Source organism: Plecotus auritus (genome assembly GCF_963455305.1).
Source record: "Plecotus auritus genome assembly, chromosome: 3".
Taxonomy (NCBI): domain Eukaryota; kingdom Metazoa; phylum Chordata; class Mammalia; order Chiroptera; family Vespertilionidae; genus Plecotus; species Plecotus auritus.
The window spans coordinates 227,043,759-227,060,959 of NC_137772.1; the positions used below are offsets into that span (position 1 = coordinate 227,043,759).

Consider the following 17,201-nt stretch of genomic DNA (forward strand, 5'->3'; position numbering starts at 1 on the left):
AGGCCCAGGACCCGCCCCGCGGGCATGGCCGCCGCCTCCCCTCCGTCCTCCTCCCTCCGCCCCGCCCCGCCCGCCGGTGCTCATGTCATCAGCCCCGTTGCTCACAGGTGTGTGGGCGGCACCGTGGCTGTGTTCTGGGAGTTGGGGAGCCAAGGAAGGAGCCCCTGAGCCCAGAGCCCCCGCAGGCCCTCACAGAGGGGGACGCGGAGCCCAGAAAAGCCAGGTCCCCCTGGTTGGGCCCGAGCCCCGGGGGCCTCACTAGGGAGAACAGTGAGGCACGCAGGTCAGTGCCTGTGCGTGTACGCCGTGCGAATGTGTGCACGCATGGACGTGTGTGGATGTGTGTGGTGTGCGGACATGTGTGGGCATGTGCATGTGTGGATGTGTGTGCACAGATGTATGTGCAGATATATGTGTCTGTGTGGATGTGTGTGCACAGATATATGTGCCTGTGTGGATGTGTGTGCATGCAGATATATGTGCCTGTGTGGATGTGTGTGCATGGACGTGTGTGCATGTGTGGACACATGTGCATGTGTGAGGGGGAGGGGGGGCAGGCTGGGCTGGCCCCGGGGCTGCACTGTCCCATCAGAGGCCCGGGCTGGACTAACCTGCTCTCCCGGGGCCCGGGGACAGGCACGGGGGACAGGCCTGAAGGGCCCAAGCTCCCGACCCGCCGCGGGCGCCCCTCGGGCTGTGACTGCCGTCCCGGCCCCCCGCCGCCGCCCACAGGCCTCCGCACCGCCGCCTTCGCGGACACGCTGCCCCGGCCAAGAGCCGCCGTGGAGTCTGGGCAGAGGAACGAGGTTGTGACGTGTGGGCATGAAAGGCCCTTTGTCCCCGGGACGTGGGGGCCGGTGCTGCGCCTCCCGCGGCCTCCAGCAGGAAGTGGGCGGGCGGGCGGCCCGCTTCCCTGGCCAACAAAAGGCGTGTGTGAGTGTGGCCTGCAGCGCCCTCTGCAGGCTGGCCCCGCACGCCCGGTGTCGGTGCCTCCCGGTGCCACTGCGTTCACTGTGCAAACACGCCCTGCGGCCCGCTGCGTGCGGGGCTGCACGCCTCGCCTTGGGTGCAGGTGGATGTGCATGCACACATGTGTATGTGTGACACATGTGTATATGTGTGCACACACGTGCTCTTTCACATGGTGGTGTATCTGTGTTTACATGTGCGTATACCTGTTTGTGTGCATTTTGTGACGTGTGCATTTCTGTGTGTCCTTGTACACACGTGTGTGTGTGTGTGTGTGTGTGTGTGTGTGTGTGTGAACCATGTAGCCAGGCGCTGTGGCTGAGGCAGGGGCAGGACACGGGGCGCGGCCACGCCGTTGGCGCTTTGGGTGAGGGGCAGGTGCATGAACGCGGGTCCATTCTGTTCTCACTCAGACCCGGTTCCCAGCTCCTCTAGCCCGTGAGGATCCATCCCGGCTTCTCCCCGCGGGCTCGGCACTGGGGCCGTGCCGTGTGCGCGTGACTGAAACACCGCCTGGCAGCTGGTGGCATCACCGCCGGGCTGTTCCGGCGCCGAGGCCCCTGCGGGAGTGGGGTGTGGGGGTGCGTCCGTGTCCGGCGGCAGGACTGACGGCTCTCTCTTCTCCCCGCAGCACGGATCATCAAGACGAAGCAGTGGTGTGACATGCGCCCCTGCCTGGAGGGGGAAGGCTGTGACCTGCTCATTAACCGGTCCGGCTGGACCTGCACGCAGCCCGGCGGGCGCATAAAGACCACCACGGTGCGTAGGGGCTCCGGCCTTCCTGGGGGCCCCTGGTGGGGGAGTAGGCTCGGCTGAGCAGCCTGCCTGGGGGGTCCCCCCCCACCCTGGCCCTGGCACTGCAGCCCCCGTGCCTTCCAGCTCAGAAGACACATTCTCTGACCTGCGTTGGGGAAGGGGGGCGCCTGGCGCTGTCCACGGCTGCGAAGGCCTGTGCGCCTGCAAGTCCAGATGCAGGAAGGACCTGCCACGCCTGGGCCACGTCGGGGAGGGGCGTGACTCCATCCTCGAGGCCCGGGGCACGTTGCTCGCCCTGGGGGCCCGGCCTGCTCTTCTGGTGAGCCAGCTCCCTGCAGACAGGTGGCCTCCTAGGAGCCGGGTGGGTGGGGTGGGTGGGTCCCGCAGAGCAGCTGCATGAGGGCGCCCGGGGCCCCGGTGCTGTTTCTCCCTGAGCATCTGCCGAGGGGTCCCCGGCTCTAATGGAAGCCCCCGGCCTGAGGTGACCTGTTTGCAAAGCTTCCTAAGAGGCTGGCTGAGCTCTTGGCCCAAACGCCGTACCATTGGGACAGACGACCCCACTTTCAGGGCCGCGTCGCGGTCTCGGGGCTGGTAGGTCGGCGCCGCGGGCTCCCTGTCTCGCCACAAGTTGGTTTCCTGTGCGCTGGGCTTTCAGAGACACGATAGCTCGGCCTCCTGGCTGCCGATCCCATCCCGGCGGCCACGTTCTCGGTCCCGCTCCTCCCCCAGCCACAGCCCGCCGGCCCCCACCCTGTCCCCCTTCCCCGCGTGGGCCATGGCTGCTTCCTCCTCTCTGTCCCTCACTGAGTGGCCGGAGGGGGCGCTTTGGGCCTCCCGGGTCCCGCATGCTGTTCGCACCGGGGCCCGTGGATGCGTGGGAGGAGTCGATGAATTGGCCGCCCTCCCGATGCGTGCTGGTGCTGGCACCGCAGACCATGCCCCCCTAAGTGCAGGCCGACACCCCCTAACGGCTGTGAATTAACTTAGTGGGTCACTATCGCAGTGGGAGGAAGGAAGAAGAAACAGTGACCGTGTCACCCGGCCGGCGTGGCTCCGTGGATTGAGCCTCATCCCGTGGACCAGGAGGTCAGGGTTCGATTCCCGGTCAGGGCACGTGCCTGGGTGGTGGGCGCGATCCCCAGTAGGGGGCGTGCAGGAGGCAGCCGATCGAAGTGCCTCTCTCATCACTGATGTTTCTCTCTCTCCCTCTCCCTTCCTCTCTGAAGTCAACTTAAAAACAAAAAAAAATGTCAGGGCGTATCCGTGCCCAGGGCGGGCGCCCTTTCTGGAGACCTGGGCGGTCCGTCCGGCGGGAGACGCAGGGACGGGGCGTTGCCGCGGGGCCCTGGCGTTCCTGCGGGTGCCCAGGCCGGGCCTTCTCTCCGGCTCTGCGGGGGGCCGTGGTCTGGAGCACACGTCCTCCCGGGCCCGAGGCCGCCGTGCAGGAGGCGGAGGCGCAGGCGTGGTGGCCCGGTGGAGGCCGTCCTGTGCTCTTCCCGCTGCTCATCGCGGAGGCACGGCCGCGTGTTCATGGGTTCTGCGTGCCAACAGGACGCGCCGGGCCGCCGCAGCGGTGCAGCTGCGCTGTGAGCTGACGTGCCTCATTTCCTCGGCAGAACCCAGGAGACACACCCCAGAAGAAGGGTTTGCCCAGCCCCGTCCTTCCCGTGGGCCCTTGGGGCCGACTCCGTAATAGGGGCCTCTCCGGTGTGGCTGTTCCGGGAGCGCTGCGTGCGCCTCACCTGGCCTTAAAGTGAGGGGGCGGGGTGTCCCTCAGACCAGGGGTGCACAAGGGCTTGCCGCTCCTCTCCCCTGCCCCATCCTGCCCCACCCCTCCCCACCATTCCTCACCGCACCCCTGCTCTCTCCCTCACCCCTTTCCCACCGCACCCCTGCTCTCTCCCCCACCCCTTTCCCTCCCTCCTCCCCCCACCCCCACACTCCTGTTTGGCTCCACACTGGATGCTGGGATGCAGGATGGACCCCCCCCCCGGCCCCTAGATCTCAGGGGGCAGCACCCCGGGACACCCCGCAGGGCCGCTGTTCGGTGGCAGAGGGGCCGGGCCTGTACGATGGGCCCAGTCCTTAGACTGTAGGGGCCGCCCCAGCCGTGTGGCTCAGTGGATAGAGCGCCGGCCTGTGGACTGAAGGGTCCCGGGTTCCATTCCCCGAAAGGCGGACTCCTCAGGGTGCGCCTGCCTTTAAGGGACCTTATTTCTCAACGAGAAAGAACGACCGTGAGTAACCTGAGCAGTGGAAGAAGCCGCCTGAGGACGAGGGGAGAACGCAGCTGTGGGGGATGAGAAGGAGAAGTTTTCGTGAATTTGGAGAAGGCCGGGGCTCGGGCGTTGCAGCCGGCGAGGCTGTAGGAATGCGTTCTCGCCTCCGTCACGTGGGGTCCTTGCCATGAGCTGGACAGTGAGTCTCCCGCAGGAAGACGGGCCCGCAGCTGGCACGGGGGGCTCCGAACGCCCCGGAGTGCATCGCGCCCTCGTGTGTTGACCACGAAGTGCGGGGGAGGGGCTGCCAAAAACGACCTAAGGAGCAGAGACGTGGGAACGGATGCTCTCTGGTGGAAGGGGCGTCGGCAGGCGCTGGGGACGTTCACTGTGCCGGTGCCTCCCCCAAACCCCGGGACGCTGCACCGGTCCTTTAGGGCCCAGTGAAGCCGGTGCCCCCAAAGGTAGCCAAGGTCACAGCAAGGTCACCTCGTTCAAGCACAGTGCCCTCGAGGCCCCGTGCACCCCGCGTTGTTTTGGGGTTCTCGGTAAGTCTGGGGGACCCCCGCCCCTGGAATGCGCACTCCCCAGTGGCGGCGGCGACGGGGTCCCGTGTCACCTGGACCTGCATAGAACCACAGCCGGCTGCGTCCTGTCGCCCTTTAAAGGAACAGACGCGCCCCCACGCCGTGGATTTATGTGGGAGATGGAAGTCCCTTTTAATATTTCAGAGTCAGGAGCGGGACAGACCCCAGCGGGAGACAAATGAAAAATGGGTTCCAGCCCAGGAGAGGCTCAGAGAGTCACAGGCGACACCCGTCTCATTGCTCAGCATCGAGAAGAGCGGGGACCCAGCGCCCACCTGAGGCCTGAGCCCACAGGGCGGGGAGCCAGGCCCCGCGCCCGCCCTGGGACCAGGTGTCATCCCTGCGACCGCTTCGGGGAGACCTGGCAAAGGCAACCGCCTGCAGATTCGGTGGAGGAAACGGGATCGTCCTCGCTTGCAGCTGCGGCAGGCAGGTGCTTCCCGAGCCCTGGAGAATCCGCTGAAAATGCCTCGCAAACTAATCACAGTTTATGGCATGAGACCCACGAGGAATGCAGAAGCTTCTCCACTTGGCGTTCAAGGACAAGCTGCATGCATACAAACAGGCTGTGGCCCCGACCAGAGTCAGCAAACTGCAGCCCAGCGGCCCCCACGGCCCCCACCTGTTTCTGTAAATAAAGTTTTATTGGGACCCGGCCCTGCTGTTCACACACATGTCGTCGGAGGATGTGTTCGCGCCGCCGTGCCGAGCAGGGTCGTTGCGGGAGATTTGATGGCTGGCAAAGCTGCAAACATATCCCGCCTGGCCCTTCCACACCTGCTTGCCCACCTGGACGGGATGAACCAGGGTCAGCAGCCCCGTCCCCCGGGGCGTGGCGTCGGCAGCCGGGGGAGTGCCAGGGGGAAGGTGAGCAGGTGAACGCCCCGGCGGCCTTAGGAGGGGGCGCCGTAGACAAACGTGCCCTCCGAGTTCCCAGCAGGTGAGCCTGGCAGACGTGAGGCCTTCGTTAAAGCGAACGAGCGAAATCAACGGGAGCCAGCAGGAGCCGAGAGCCCCCTGCGGGCAGCAGAATAACAAACACACACCTGGAGCCGCGGCGTGGGAAAGGCTGGTGCCTCTGAGATCAGGGCCACCTCGGGATGAGACACTGCAGAGGCCGTGACCAGGTACGAGGGAAGCCGGCCGTGACCGGGGCTGTGGTCTGCGATGCGGCCGGGGGAGCTGCAGCGATGAGCAGGCCGGGGCACCAGCCTCAGGCGGTGCTGCTGGGAGCCCAGCCAGGGGACACAGAGGATGCGGCTCCGAGGCCGCGAAGCCGTCCTGCGCTTGTCAACAGGCTCCCTGGTGAGCCGGGCGGTTCCAGGAACCAGTGAGGCTTCCGGGTTTTTCCAGAAACCAGTGAGGCTTCCGGGGGGTTCCAGAAACCAGTGAGGCTTCGGGTGGGGGGGGGGGGCGCAGCCCCACTGCAGGGCTGATGGTGACCTGGCTGGGCAGAGAGGCGTGAGGACGCTGCCAGTCTTCCCCGGGGTCAGGACAGGGCAGAGCTGCAGGAAGAGTGAACCCCGGGGGGGGCCTCAGGGCTGGGCCAGCGGGACACGGCCGCCCTGGGCTGGATCCCGTGAGACTGAGCCTGGGCCCCCACCCAGACCCGCCTGCAGGAGAGACAACCCGAGGCACCTGTGGGGATCTGGGGGTCAGGAGCCTGGCCGAGGTGCAGGGTCTCCCCGCCTGCTGGATGCTGACTGAGGGGGTCTGGGGGTCAGCAGCCTGGCCGAGGTGCAGGGTCTCCCCGCCTGCTGGATGCTGACTGTGGGGATCTGGGGGTCAGGAGCCTGGCCGAGGTGCAGGGTCCCCCCGCCTGCTAGATGCTGACTGTGGGGATCTGGGGGTCAGGAGCCTGGCCGAGGTGCAGGGTCTCCCCGCCTGCTGGAGCTGGGTGAGGGGTGCCCTTACCTGCACAGGTGGAGTCTGGAGGACCCTCTGTGATGGGGCAGGTGGTTGTCACTTAGGATCCCAGGCGGGGCCGGCACCTCAAAACACTGAGAGAACAGAAACACGGCATGAACTCGGGGTCACCCTGGGGTCTCCGGGCCAGGCTGGGAGGGGCTTGTCCTGGTTGAAGGGAGCGGGGACCTTCCCTGAATCCACACGTTAAACTTGGGGCGTGACTCAGCAGAGCACACATCCTGAGGGGGTGAGTCCCCTGGCCCAGGGGCAGCCCCGCTGAGCGAGGGTCTCACTCTTGTCTCTGCGGGAAGGGGACAGAAAGCCCGCCGCAGCGGTGCCTGCACAGGGTCCCCTCGGTGCCACCCCGGGCGCGGGCATCAGGGCACAGCCTCTGGCTCAGTCCCTGCAGGGAGTGGCGGCCGCCCCTACTCTTCCTGGGCCCTGATTGGTGAGGAAGCCACGTACTGTCCCAGGAGACCATCTGCAAAGTGAAGCGGCTCAGGCGGGGGCCCCAGCACCTGGCAGGCCCCTCAGACACGCCCCTCAGACAGGTTTCTGTATTTAAAATGTATAAACGCACCTCACTGTGCTGCTTAACCAATCGCTCAACACTCAGCCACTAAAGCGGCTCCCAGGCCCTGCAGGTCACGTGCCCGGCGTGGGGCAGGCCCTCTGCTCAGGGCACCACAGGTGGGCCTGGGTGTGGGTGGGGCCCGGGTGTGGGTAGGCCTGGGTGTGGGCGGGGCCCGGGTGTGGGTGGGCCTGGGTGTGGGTGGGCCTGGGTGTGGGCGGGGCCCGGGTGTGGGCGGGGCCTGGGTGTGGGCGGGGCCCGGGTGTGGGTGGGGCCCGGGTGTGGGCGGGGCCCGGGTGTGGGTGGGCCTGGGTGTGGGTGGGGCCCGGGTGTGGGCGGGGCCTGGGTGTGGGCGGGGCCTGGGTGTGGGCGGGGCCCGGGTGTGGGTGGGCCTGGGTGTGGGCGGGGCCCGGGTGTGGGTGGGCCTGGGTGTGGGCGGGGCCTGGGTGTGGGTGGGGCCCAGGTGTGGGTGGGCCTGGGTGTGGGTGGGGCCCGGGTGTGGGTGGGGCCTGGGTGTGGGTGGGGCCCGGGTGTGGGTGGGGCCTGGGTGTGGGTGGGGCCCGGGTGTGGGCGGGGCTGGCTTCCCCCAGAGGCTCTCGGAAGCCAGTTCAGGCGCCCGGGGGATGCCAGCACAGTGTGCTCTAGACTGGAACGCCACGCCTCGGGCAGCCTGGCGGCCCTGCCCTGCCCCTGCTCACAAGCCACGGCTCAGGGACGCTTTTGCTTTGATGGCGCGGGTTGTTCCACTGCCTCCTGTAACTGAGGGCTTAGAGCCAAGCCCTCCCGCCCCCCCCCCCGTGTCAGGTGGGACAGGATCCTAGTGTTGGGGACCCAGCCCCAGGCGCCAACGATACTTTGTTTCCTTGCGTGGCTGTCACCCAGGCGACCGCCCTCCCGAGAGTCCTCCGTGGGGGGCCCACCCTTCAAACGCCTCCTGGGAGGCAGACTCAAAGGGGAGCTCAGAGCCGGTGAGAGGAAGTGAGCCATTGTAAAGACAGGAAAGTCATTGTTTTCTTTTATTTAAGTGTGTTTTTACTAGAGGCCCGGTGCACGAAATTCATGCACGGGGGGGCGGTCCCCTCGGCCCAGCCTGCACCCTCTCCTGTCGGGACCCCTCGGACATCCCGCTCACAATCAGAACCGCAGCTCCTAACTGCTCACCTGCCTGCCTGCTTGATCGCCCCTAACTGCCCCCGCCCCCCTGCTGGCCTGGTTGCCTCCAACTGCCACCCTCTGCTGGCCTGGTCACTCCTAACTGACCCCTCCCCCCTGCTGGCCTGGTCACCCCCAACTGCCCCCCTCTGCTGGCCTGGTCACTCCTAACTGACCCCCCCCCCCCCGCTGGCCTGGTTGCCCCCAACTGCCCCCCCCGCCCGCCAGCCTGGTCACCCCCAGCTACCCTCCCTGCTGGCCTGGTCACTCCTAACTGACCCCCCCGCTGGCCTGGTTGCCCCCAACTGCCCCCCCGCCCGCCAGCCTGGTCACCCCCAGCTACCCTCCCTGCTGGCCTGGTCACTCCTAACTGACCCCCCCCCCCGCTGGCCTGGTTGCCCCCAACTGCCCCCCCGCCCGCCAGCCTGGTCACCCCCAACCACCCTCCCTGCTGGCCTGGTCACTCCTAACTGACCCCCCCGCTGGCCTGGTTGCCCCCAACTGCCCCCCCGCCCGCCAGCCTGGTCACCCCCAGCTACCCTCCTTGCTGGCCTGGTCGCCCCACGCAGCCTGCTGTTCGGTCGTCAGTCTGGTCGTTTCAGTCGTGACAGCCCTGGCTTTTTATATGTTGGGATTGATGTCAGAGAGGAAGGGAGAGGGAGAGAGAGAGAAACATCAATAATGAGAGAATCATGGACCGGCTGCCTCCTGCATGCCCCCTTCTGGGGATCGAGCCCCCAACCCGGGCCTGTGCCCTGACCGGGAATCGAACTGTGACCTCCTGGTTCCTAGGTCGACGCTCAACCACGGAGCCCCGGCGGCCGGGGCAGAAAAATAACGTTTCCACATTAGATTCAAGATGCATTTTTTCCTAGAGAAGCGAAATTATTTACTAAACAATAAAATAACGTTTACCGCCATCAGCCTGCGTCCAATAAGGAGACTCCAGTCTGGTTCTCTCTGTAGCATCTGAATAGCAGTGGTTCTGCCCCCCCCCCCCCCCCCGCCTCCTCCCTGCATCCCCCGCCCTGCCGCGCTCTGCCTCAAGGGCTGCACGGTCAATGCTGACCCACACTCACCCGATGCCTGCTTAGCGCAATCTGCTTCCCCGGAGGCGCTGGCCTCCAGGTGCCGCGTCCGCACAGCTGGCGGAGTGGCAGGCGTAGTAACGGCTAAGCAGGAGCAACTGAGGTGACACCCGACCTTGGAGCGCGGCCCAGGTTCACGGAGGCCAGTAAAGAAATGTGTGGGCAGCATGGCCAGTGCGGCTCAGTGGATAGAGCGTCGGCCTGTGGACTGAAGGGTCCCGGGTTCGATTCCCGTCAAGGGCACGTACCTTGGTTGCAGGCACATCCCCAGTGGGAGGTGTGCAGGAGGCAGCTGATCGATGTTTCTCTCTCATCGATGTTTCTAGCTCTCTTTCCCTCTCCCTTCCTCTCTGTAAAAAATCAATAAAATATATTTAAAAAAAAAAAGAAAAGAAATGCGTGGGCAGCATGGCCAGGGCGGCTCAGGGTTGAGCGTCGACCTGTGACCCAGGAGGTCTCGGTTCGATTCCCGGTCAGGGCACAGGCCCGGGTTGCGGACTCGATCCCCAGCGTGTGGTGTGCAGGAGGCAGCTGATCATGGTTCTCTCTCATCATTGATATTTCTCTTTCTCCCCTCCCTTCCTCTCTGAAGTCAATAAAAATATGTTAAAAAAAAAAAAAAAAGCAATGGGTGGGCAGACCTGGGGGGGGTGTTTGTGGTGGCTCCGTCCTGAGTGGGTTTATCCTGAGTGGGTTTCGCTTGCTCTGCCCCTCCTCCTCCCATGACAATCCCGCCCACCCCTCCCCCAGGGCAAGTCCCACCTGACTCAGGTGTGCACTCCATGCCCGCGTCCCTCCCGCGCCTCCTGTGAGCTGGGGCCAGGGTGCTGAATCAGCGAAGCGCCGGCTCCGGGCCAGCTGTGCACCTGCCCGCGGACCCCGGGTCTGCTTGGTGAGCGTCTGGTCGGCCCAGCGTGCTGACCAGCTCCCTCCTCCGGGTGCTGCCCGCCGCCCGCTTCCTCGTCAGCACAGACCGTCCCGGGGCCCGTGTCCTCCGGCCGCAGCGAGGAGGCTTCTGGGGCGTTTCCCAACAGGAGACCAGACGGAGGCGCTGCCGACCCGAGGGGAGCCTGGGAAGACCCACCCCGGCCTCTGGGGCAGGAGCTGGAGCTTCTCCGGCTCTGGATCAGGGCAGTGTGACGGCCCGTGGCCGTGTCCACGTGGCCCTGTGAGGAGGCCGGCCGCTCAGGCAGCCCGGCGGGGACACGGGCGGAAGGTGCTGGATGGGGCCCCAGCCGAGTGCACCTGTGGCTTTTCGGTCCTTTTGACGGCGGCATTGCCGCTGCCCCAGAGCCGGGACCTGGGACAGACACGGCACCCCTGCAGCCGCCCGCTGGACTCTGAGATGCGGGGCGGCTGGGGGTGCTGGGGCCTCGTGGACCAGGGTCCTGCACCCCCCTCCCCCACTCCCCAGCTCTGGGGCCACCAGGGGCGTCGCGGGTCCACACGCAGGCACCCCCCACTCTCCTCTGTGCAACGAGGCAGCGCCTGCTGTGTACGGGGCATTGCGGGGGGCACCCTAGAGACACCCGCGGAGAGACCCAGACCGCAACCCCTCGTCACCGTACACGAGGGGTCCCACCAGGTCACAAGGGGGCGGGGGTGGGGCCTGCTGACAGCAGGTGTCTCTCCCCCCGCCCCGCCCGGCCCGGCACTCAGGCCTCCGTCTAGTTTCCGTCCTAGTGGTCAGCAGGCAGCTGCTGAGGGGGCTGCCCCTGCCGGGCGGCCTAGGGAGTGTCTCCGGGGCTCCCGTCGCTCCTGACGGGGACCCGTGGCGTCCGGAGACCTGACCTCTCTCTTCTCTTCGCTCCTCAGGTCTCCTGACAAACGCAGGCCCCGCAGGACAGAGCGGCCTGGGCTCCCTGGAGAGGCCACCGGGGCCAGGGCCCTCCTGCCGCCGACGCCCCTCTCTGCCATCGGCCGCCCTTCGTTGCTCCGCAGCCCGACCCGGACGGACAGCCACGTCCGGGGCCTTCTGAGCTGAGTCTGTGCGGCCGCACGAGGCGTCCCGCTGGGGACGCAGTGGGGGTGCCCCGCGTCCCCCCGAGCCTGGCCTCGCCTGCCTTCCCCGGCCAGACCCTGGCTGGGCCCCCCGAAGAGGAGGAGGAGGCGGCGGAGCCGGAGGGGCTGCAGCCCCGAGACGGACAGCCGGTCGGGAGGACTGACCGGGGCGCGGCAGACGCCTCTCCAGACGGTCCGAGTCGCTTTTATTTTCTTACCCTGCAGTACACTCAATAGACCAAAGAGCAAATCTATTTTAACGCGGACTCGCCCCCACGCCCAGGCCTGGGTCCCACGGGGCACGGGCACGGACATGCCGGAGGCCCCGGCCCGGAGGAGGGGGCGGCCCCGGCAGCGGCCCCCGCCCCACGAACACTGCGGGGCGCCCTGAGCCCCCGAGAGCGGCCGGGCGGAGGATGCCGGCTGCCCCGCGGGACCGACGGGCCCTGTCCCCGCGCAGGGACACGGGCCGCGGGGCGCCACCCACGCCGAGAAGGACTGACCGTACTAAACTCGTTTTAACCACGTAGCCACGCCTCGTCGCTCCATTTCCGACCGCGGGACGCCCGGCCTTCGGTCTTCGCCGCACGCATGCTGCGTCTCCTGGGACTGCCGTCCCCACGATGCACCATTTAGCTCCAGAAAGCAATGGGAGGAAGCTGAAGTAACCCTTGTTTGAAAGAGATCATTAAATGTATTTTGCAAAGCCTAAAGTTATATATTTAACAGTTTTTATATGTTGTATATTTGTAGAAAATCCTATTTAACCATGAATGTGGCAGCCCTGGGCGCGGGGCCTGGTCGGGGTGGTCCTGAGGGTTCTGGGGGGGGGGCGTGGCGGGGAGCTCTGGGTCGGGAGGCAGCGAGCTGAGGACCAGGGCGTGACGTCACGCGCGGGTGGGCGGTGCGCGTGGGGAGGCCCCGGCGTGGCGCCTGGCTCGCTTGCCGTGTCCCTCCCACCGGCCTCTGTCTCGGGGCCGCCGAATGGACCACCCTTCGCTCTCCCCTGTTCCGCTGGGTGGTGCCCCTGTTCCTTGCCCGTCACGGGCACGGACTTGGAGGGCAGCGTGCACCTCCTCCCGACCCGGGCGCCTCAGTCCGGCTGGTGGCGGAGGTCGGGGCGAGGGCACAGGGCAGGCGTCAGTCTCCCCAGGCCCTCCCTCTGAGGGTCCCCCTGACCCCCCTCCCCCCCGGGACGGGATCGGTCTGGTTTGCCACTGAGCCCTTTTTTTGGTTAATTCTCACCCGAGGATACGTTTCCATTGATTTTTAGGGAGAGTGGGAGAGAGAGGGAAAGACAGAGAGAAACATCGATGTGAGAGGAACCCACCGATTGGCTGCCTCCTGCACGCGCCCGGCCAGGGCCCGGAGCCCGCAACTGAGGTACGTGCCCTTGACCAGAATCGAACCCAGGACCCTTTGGTCCACAGGCTGACGCTCTACCCACTGAGCCACACCGGCCGGGGCGGGACGGTTCTGGCTTTCCCTCCCCGCCCCCCCCCCCCCCCCCCCGCGCCAGCCCCTTCATTTTCCTGCGTTTCTGGTGAAGTATATACTACCTAAGAGTCCATTAACAGGAGTATTATGCTAGTTCTATGCTACTAAAAAAAAAAGTTAAAAACACACAGCTATATAGCCACCGTTCCCGCCCCCGTAGACTCAAGATAGGACAGAAAATCCGCGTATTTAAGACCCATCCCCGAGCGTTTCATTTACCTTCCGGTCACCACAGACTGAGGCACGCGTGTCTTGGCGTGAAGGCGCCCGCCGAGATGTGGGTTTCTGGTCACAGGCGGTGCCCCTGCACGGGGTGCCGTCCCCAGCAGCCGCCAGGCTCCGTGGCCTGGGCTGGCTCCGGGAGCCGGACGGGACCCCGGGGGGTCCCCCAGCCCAGCACACCTCGCCCCCCGCCAGCCAGCGCCCTTCCACCCCCCCTCGCCCCGTTTCTTTGGAAATCGCGAGCGCAAATGCCGAGGGCCGAGGCCGGGAGGATGCGATGTTACACGTTTTTCTCTTGTTTCACCGTCTCCGACTTTGTGTTGATTCAGCTAAATTATGGAAATAAAGAGAACATCCTTTCATACGCATGGCTCTTGTTCGCTGGCCGCGGTGTCCTGGGAGAGGGGCCGTGGCAGGCGTGGCTGGCGGGGGACGGAGCACCGAGCCCCCCGCCCCGGGCTGGGCCTGCCGTGAGGACGCAGGGCCACGAGCCTCCGCATCTTCCTGGCGCCCCAAGGATGCTCCCTGCACACAGCCCAGGTGAGTGGCCATTGCCTGGCCCGGAAGTGCCGGGGCCTCCCTGGCCCCCGGTGTGAATCCCCGTTCCCCCCCCCCCCCCCGCAGGCTGGGTCCTGGTCCTGCCACTGGCCAAGGTATGGCCTCCGCAGACAAAGCAGCACCTCACTGTCCCTCACTCTCCCTGGGGCGCAGGGGTCCCCGTTAGACCAGAGGGAAGGCAGGCGACCACCTCCGTTCCCCTCTCCCCAGGGTCTCCGCTGGGTCTGTGGGTCCCACACACGTCCCAGGACATGGGGGGGGGGGGCAGAGCCAAGGTCAGGGGTCCCAGAGGTGACCCACACCCAAACGACGCCCTTCCGAGGGCAAGCCCCGCCCCCTCGTCAGGCACCCCTAAGGCCATGCTCAGTCAGGGGCGGCTGCACCTGTCGCTCTCAGCACAGCACAGCGGAGCTCCATCCCCTATTGACCCCCAGAGCCGGGCGGCCCAGGGGCCTCGGGCCATGAGGAGCCTGTGTGAGATTTCACCCCCCTCTCCGACCCTCGACCCTCGACCCTCGGAGCTATTAGGGGGCAGCCGGGCCCCTGGCCTCTGAGAGGGAGGGAGAGGGGCGGAGTGCAGGCCTGGCGCTGCCACGGCTCCGGTGCGCCCCTCCCCTCCCCTCCCAGGTGGCCGGTGCCCACGCTGGAAAGGCCTAGAGCCGGGCACACCCGGCGAGCTGCCCTGGGGCTTTGCGATCAGAGCACAGACAGGGCAGGGAGGCGTGACCAGGTGCGCCCACTCCGTCCTCTCAGGTGTCCCTGTGCCAGGGGAAAGCAGTGCAGGCCGCCCCTGCCTGGCTCCGCCCCCTGCATGGCTCCGCCCCCTGTCTGGCTCCGCCCCCTGCATGCCCCGCCCCCTGCATGGTTCCACCCGCCCAGGAATCCAGGGAAACACATCCGGCTGGCTGGAAAAGAGGAGGAGGGGCTTCATAGCACAGGGCTCACAACAGGAGGACGCCCTGCCCATCAGGCCCCTTCCGCCAGGGCCCCGCCCACCATAGCCCCACCCACCAGGGCCACGCCCCCCAGGGCTCCTCCCACAAGGGCCTCACCCACCAGGGCCCCTCCCACAAGGGCCTCACCCACCAGAGCCCCTCCCACCAGGGCCCCTCCCACCAGGGCCCCTCCCACAAGGGCCTCACCCACCAGAGCCCCTCCCACCAGGCCCCTCCCACCAGGGCCTCACCCACCAGGCCCCTCCCACCAGGGCCCCATCCACTAAGGCCCCTCCCATCAGGGCCCCGCCCACCTGAGCCCCCCTTCAGTCTGGTGGGCCAGGTCAGGGGCAGTGCAAGCAGCCCCTTTCAGCGGCTGCCTTCCTAACTTGGCTGGGGAGCCACAGCCAGCGCTGCCTGAGGACAGTCTCCCAGGAGGGTCCCTGGTCGCTGTGCCCCACGGGCAGGACAGGGAGGAGTGGGGGGCGGGGAACAGCACCTGTCTCCTCCCCTCCCCCTCCTGGAGGTGTCGCTTGCAGACAGGTGCACCCACTCAGTCCTCTCAGGTGCCCCTATGCCAGGGGAAAGCAGTGTGCTTCTGGCCTCAGAGTGCTCACCCACCTAACCGGGTCACTGCTGCCCGCACCAGGGGGCGAGGCGCCCTGGGGGCCACGCAGCTGGGATGGGGGAGCAGGGCTGGACCCAGGGCCTCATGACAGCTGGGGCCAGCAGCCCACCTCCCATGCACCCTGTCCTGCGGTCCCCATGTCGGGGGGGCCCTCTCGGCCTCCCTGGACCTCCTCACCCTGACTGGCTGACCATCTTCCACCAAAACGGACATTCCCGAGGGCGCCCCTTCCGTGGGTGGGCTCGCCGCCCTGTCCTAGCCCGGGGTCAGCCTGGTGCACCACACCTACTGTGCGCAGGCCTTGGCTGGTGCTGCGCCTGCTGGAGGCACCTGGGTTCCGAGCGGCTCCGGGCGGAGTTGGTGCTCAGAGCCTTGGGGTCTCTTTCCATGTCGGGGGCTCGAGCGGCCCCGCTGGGGTTTGGTGCAGGGGAGCGTTTCCTGGCGTTGTTCCCTGAACTCGGGAACGGTGCCTTCCGCACGCAGCTCCTCAGAGCGACCCTCTCCTCTGAGCACAGCACGGAGCGGGGTGGGGGGTGGGGGGTGGGGGGGCGGCTCCGCTCCCGGACGGTGTGGCAGGTGCTGAGCGGAGCGGAGGGGAGGTGCTGAGCGGAGCGGAGGGGAGGGGAGGGTCATGCTGAGGCCGCAGCAGGTGACACCTTCCGAAAGGGCCCAGACTCTGAAGCCGGAGCCCACAGCGCATGGAAGGCCTTCCTTCCGGCCCGGGAGGGCAGGGGCCTCAGCCGTGAGCGCTGGGCTGGGCCCAGGGGCGTCCGTCCAGAGTCCAGTGCTTTGATTCCAGGAGGGGACCCAGACGCCCCTTCACCTGCAGTGGGGGGGGGGGGCACTGCTGAAGGTTTGGGGACCCATCCCAAGGCCTGTCTCGCCGAGCCCGGCAACGGGGGGCGGGGGGGTGCCCGGGCTCCCCTGCAGGGACCGGAACGCGCCCAGACTCAGGTGTGCAGCCCCAGCTGCAGGTGCCTGCGAGGTGCTGACCGGGAAGGCGCCGCGTGGGGGGGCAGCGCAGGCTCCCAGGCACTGCGGGAGGTCGGCCACGCAGACCCTGAGGGCCTCTGCCTCCCTGGCTGCAGGGCGGAGGGCGGAGGGCGGAGGGTGGAGGGCGGAGGGCGGAGGGAGGAGCAGGTGTGGGCTGGGGCTTTCTGACCATAAGGAAGCATCTGAGTCCGCCCTCTGCGCCTGGGAGGACGCCACTCCCACCCAGAAAACATGCCCTGGCCCGGGGCGGGGCTCCCTGGCTGAGCATCGACTAGGAGCCAGGAGGTCAGGGTTCCATTCCCGGTCAAGGGCACACGCGGGGTTGCAGGCTCGATCCCCAGCAGGGGGTGTGCAGGAGGCAGCGGACCCATGATTCTCTCTCCTCACCGATGTTTCTCTCTGCCTCCCCCTCCCTCTCTGACATCAATAAAAACATTTAAAACAAAGAAAGAAAGAAAAAGAGAGCGTGCCCTGCGAGCCCCCTCCCCCCGCCCCCGCCCGGGGCCCCTTCAGGAAAGCAGACCCCTCAGCAGCAGCGCTCACTGCGCACCCCCACCCCCTCCTCCTCCCCCGCCACCTGCAATCCCCGCCGGGTCCCAGGCTCCTCGCCCTTCCCGTCCCGCACCCGCCATCACTAACTGTGCTGATGACAGAACCGCTGATGAGCTCGATTTGGGCAAGGTATCAATTTGACCCCCAAACGGGGCCCGATGTGGCCGTCAGGGGGGCTGGCGGCTGGCCGCATAAGTCACACAGGGAGCGAGCCTCCTGACTTTTCAATAATTAAACTCGCTTTCCTGCTTGGGATGTGCAAACTTCCCATCCATTACGGCCGCCAGGGCCCTCAATCATGTGGCTGAGCTGAGGCCCAGGCGGCTGGGCTGCGTGTGGGGAACAGTCCGTGCAACGGGGGGCCGGGCGGGGTCCTTCCCGGGGTAAGGGAAGCCTCTGTGACAGGGACGTGGGGGGCACAGGAGGGGTTTGTGGGCCCATCAGGAGGGCGTGTCTGGAGGGAGTGGCCGTGGGTGGGGGCCTGGGGCTGGGCCTGTGGTCACAGGCCTGTGATGGTGACCCCGAGGACAATGCGGGGGGGAGGGTGGCGGAACAGGGTGCCCCT

General features: G+C 66.9%; 1 protein-coding gene across 2 annotated transcripts in view; it reads left to right on the top strand.

Annotated features, from left to right (window-relative positions):
- TAFA5 (TAFA chemokine like family member 5) overlaps positions 1–11,964 on the top strand; it is a 96,505-nt gene extending 84,541 nt beyond the window's left edge. For both annotated transcript variants that reach the window (XM_080660749.1, XM_080660750.1), the window contains exons 3-4: positions 1,601–1,728; positions 11,066–11,964. In XM_080660749.1, the coding sequence (XP_080516875.1) occupies positions 1,601–1,728; positions 11,066–11,074 (137 nt within the window). In that variant the 3' untranslated portion in view covers positions 11,075–11,964. The remainder of the gene's footprint in view (positions 1–1,600; positions 1,729–11,065) is intronic.
- Positions 11,965–17,201: the final 5,237 nt, after the last annotated feature.